At 56.9% G+C, this 3433-nt stretch overlaps 1 protein-coding gene across 1 annotated transcript; it reads left to right on the top strand.

Annotated features, from left to right (window-relative positions):
- Positions 1–2435: 2435 nt before the first annotated feature.
- Positions 2436–2882, top strand: LOC136543195 (uncharacterized). Its single transcript, XM_066535720.1, has one exon. It carries the CDS (start codon positions 2436–2438, stop codon positions 2880–2882), a length of 447 nt encoding a protein of 148 aa, XP_066391817.1.
- Positions 2883–3433: the final 551 nt, after the last annotated feature.

Here is a 3433-nt window from a genome sequence, read left to right on the forward strand (position 1 = left end):
GAACCATTTTCGGTGCTAATAACACGAGCAGCAATAGACTGGACGTAGGGACATTTAGCCCGAACCAGTATAAATCTTGTTTCCTTTAGCGCACCATCCGGGCCTAACGCGCATTAATGTAAATTTACTTGCCGGTGCTTATTTGAAACACCGACAGTTGGTGCGCCAGGTAGGGGACTTTATGCATTCCAAATCAGGCCTCGGATGGCCAACCACGCAATCAGCTGGGTCCCGGGCACACACATGCATTTCGGTGACCTAGATTTCATCGTCACACTGGGAGGAGAGCTGGCGCTGGCCCACACGGCCGTCCAGTCTCTCCCTCTCATCAACTTCAGCCACCGAAGGCTTGAGGGCTAGCCTGGCATCTCCCTTGGACCCTAGTCGTCTAGGGAGGCCCCGCGCCGCATCACCCTCTCTCCGGAACGCTCCACACGGTGCGCCCCTCGACGGTGTTTCCGTTCGGCCTCCGTAATGCTGCGGCGACCGCTGGGCACCTTCTAGCACTACACATGGTTCAGCCGCCCACGGACAGCGAGTTCGTGGGGGCAATTGAACACGATACAGAGACTCTCCACAAGCTCCTCATGGAGGAGCCAGCATCGTCCTCCAGCTCTGACTCCAGCAGGGGGAGCCATCACCCTTCCCGAGAATGCTTCATAGCGCAAACCCTCAAGGGGCATGTCGAAAGCGTCTCCGGGGAGGAAGCTACCCCGACAAGCAACCCTGATGGTAGGACTAGGGGGGAGGCAGCAGCCCCATCTCACTTAAGGATGGAGCAGCTGAGAGCCTAGAAGCTGGAGATCAATGAGGCCGAACATCAATCGCAAGATTGAACGCCGCAAAGACGGTCCGCACTGTACACCAGAGGATCCTCACCGATGACAGGACCCTCCCTCACTTCGCTTGGGTGAGCCAAAACCTCACCGCTGCAATGGCCTTGCTGCACGGCATTCCAGAGGCCGTGATGTTCGAGGATCGCTGGGCCCACTGAGAAATTCGCACGTTGCTCAAGCGTGCGGTGGCGCAGCAGGCGGAAAGCTCATTGTCTCGGCGACGCGAGCCCGACGCTAGCCAGCACACGCCCTTGGTGTGCCCCGCCAAGGACGCGTCCGTTCACCAGACATCGCTAGGCGGCAGGCAGCACACCGCTGTCCCGGTACATCAACGTCTCGGCCACAACTGCGATGTGTGCAGCACTATCGACGCCCACAGGCGCACCCATGGTGATGCAAGGGAAGGAGCCTGCCGCAGCTATCATCCTCAACGTGGCAGATGCTACGACAGCGGTGAGGACCAGAGCCTGAGCCTCGGCCTACCAGGCCCTCAGGCCTTTGGCCGACACATCCTCAACGCTGCCTTCCCACCAAGGTACCGACCACCTACTAATATCCCTAAATATTCTGGGGAAACAAACCCTAGGCTTTGGCTCGAAGACTATCGGCTTGCCTATCAAGCCAGTGGTGTGAGTGATGACGATTTCATTATTCGCAATCTCCCGCTATTCTTGGCCGATTCGGCACGAGCGTGGTTACAGCACCTATCGTCCAACGCCATTCAAAGTTGGGCGGATCTGATGGAGATCTTCATGGGGAACTTCCAGGGCACGCACAAATGCCCTGGAAACCCATGGGACCTCAAGAACTGTTGCCAGAAGGCCGATGAAACCCTCCGCGGGTACATCCGATGCTTCTCCTGGTAGTGCAACGAGCTCCCTAACATCGCCGACACCGACGTGATAGGAGCCTTCCTATCCGGGACAACCTATGAGTCTTTGGTTCACAAGCTAGGCTGCAAGGGCCTGTGGACCACCAAGGAACTCCTGGACATCGCCACCAGCTACGCCTCAGGATGAGGGCCCCGGCAAGGCAAGGCAAGGCAAGGCGGGATGAGGGCGCCGGTGAAGGCGCCTCCAACCGTCCTGCCAAAAGAAAGAATAAGAAGCAAGGGCGCGACAACTCACTCGTGGCCGCTGCCAACCGCAAGGGTGGCCGGAAGCCCATAGAGGGCACTCCGAACCACTTTGAGAAAATGCTCGAGGGACCATGCCCAAACCATGCTTTCCCGGCCAAGCATCTATACAAGGATTGTGACCTCATGCACAAATACTTGTCCGGAGGCCTCAACAAAGGGGAGCAGGGGAAGGAACCTGCCCCGACCATAGACGACACCGAGGAGAAGGACGACGCCTTCCCAACACCGAACGGCACCCTCATGATCTTCGGAGGATCAGCGGCCTACGACTCCAAACGCTGCCAGAAGGTCGCACGCCGCGAGGTCTATACGGCCAGACCGGCCATGCCTGCCTTCCTTCGGTGGTCAGAATCCACCATAACCTTTGACCAGACCGACCATCCGGATATCGTCCCACACCCGGGAAGGTACTCGCTTTTATCGATCCAATTGTCGGCCCAAAGCAACTCCCGAAAGTACTGATGGACGGAGGCTGCGGCCTCAACATCATGTACGCCAAGACGCTCGATGAGATGGGCGTCGACCGAACGAACCTCTGCCCCATCCAAGCGCCTTTCCATGGCGTCATGCCTAGCAGACAGGCCATACCACTGGGACAGATTGATCTACCTATCACTTTTGGGGATCAGTCCAATTATAGGACTAAGACCCTCACCTTCGACGTGGTAGGGTTCCTCAGAACCTTCCACGCCATCCTTGGACGATCATGTTACGTGAAGTTCATGGCCGTCCCCAACTACACATACCTCAAACTGAAGATGTCGGGTTCCCGCGAGGTCATCACCATCGGCACCTCCTTCCAGCACGCTTACGAGTACGAAGTCGAAAGTTGCAGCCACACCATCGCAGTCGTCGCCTCCAAGGAACTCGCCACCCTCAGGGAGGAGGTTGCCGAAAAAAACGCCTGACGCCAAGAAATCAACCGGGTCGTTCGAATCGGTGGAAGGGTCCAAGGAGGTCCTCGTGGACCCCAGCAGCTCTGAGGGCAAAAAGGTCCGCATTGGAATCGTGCTCTCCTCCGAATAGGAAAGCGCACTCGTCGACTTCCTCCGCGATAACAAAGACATCTTTGCGTGGAAACCCTCGGATATGCCAGGCATCCCAAGGGAGGTCGCCGAGCATACCTTGAAAATCCACCTAGGCTCCAAGCCAGTGAAGCAACGCCTATGCCGCTTCGACGAGGAAAAGCACAGGGCCATCGGTGAAGAGATAGCAAAACTGTTGGCCGCTGGGTTCATCAGGGAAGTTCACCACCTAGAGTCGTTAGCAAATCCCGTTCTTGTGCAAAAGAAGAGCAGGAAATGGAGGATGTGTGTCGACTACATAGGCCTCAACAAGGCATGCCCGAAGGACCCATTTCCTTTACCACGCATAGACCAAATAGTCAATTCTACCTTAGGGTGCGAAACCCTCTGCTTCCTTGACGCATACTCCGGCTACCACCAGATCGTTCTGCTAC

Source organism: Miscanthus floridulus, chromosome 3, assembly GCF_019320115.1.
Source record: "Miscanthus floridulus cultivar M001 chromosome 3, ASM1932011v1, whole genome shotgun sequence".
Taxonomy (NCBI): Eukaryota; Viridiplantae; Streptophyta; class Magnoliopsida; order Poales; family Poaceae; genus Miscanthus; species Miscanthus floridulus.

Bases quoted from the DNA above. Each gene is read 5' to 3' on its own strand.
- LOC136543195 (XM_066535720.1), top strand. From the start codon at position 2,436: ATGGACGGAGGCTGCGGCCTCAACATCATGTACGCCAAGACGCTCGAT.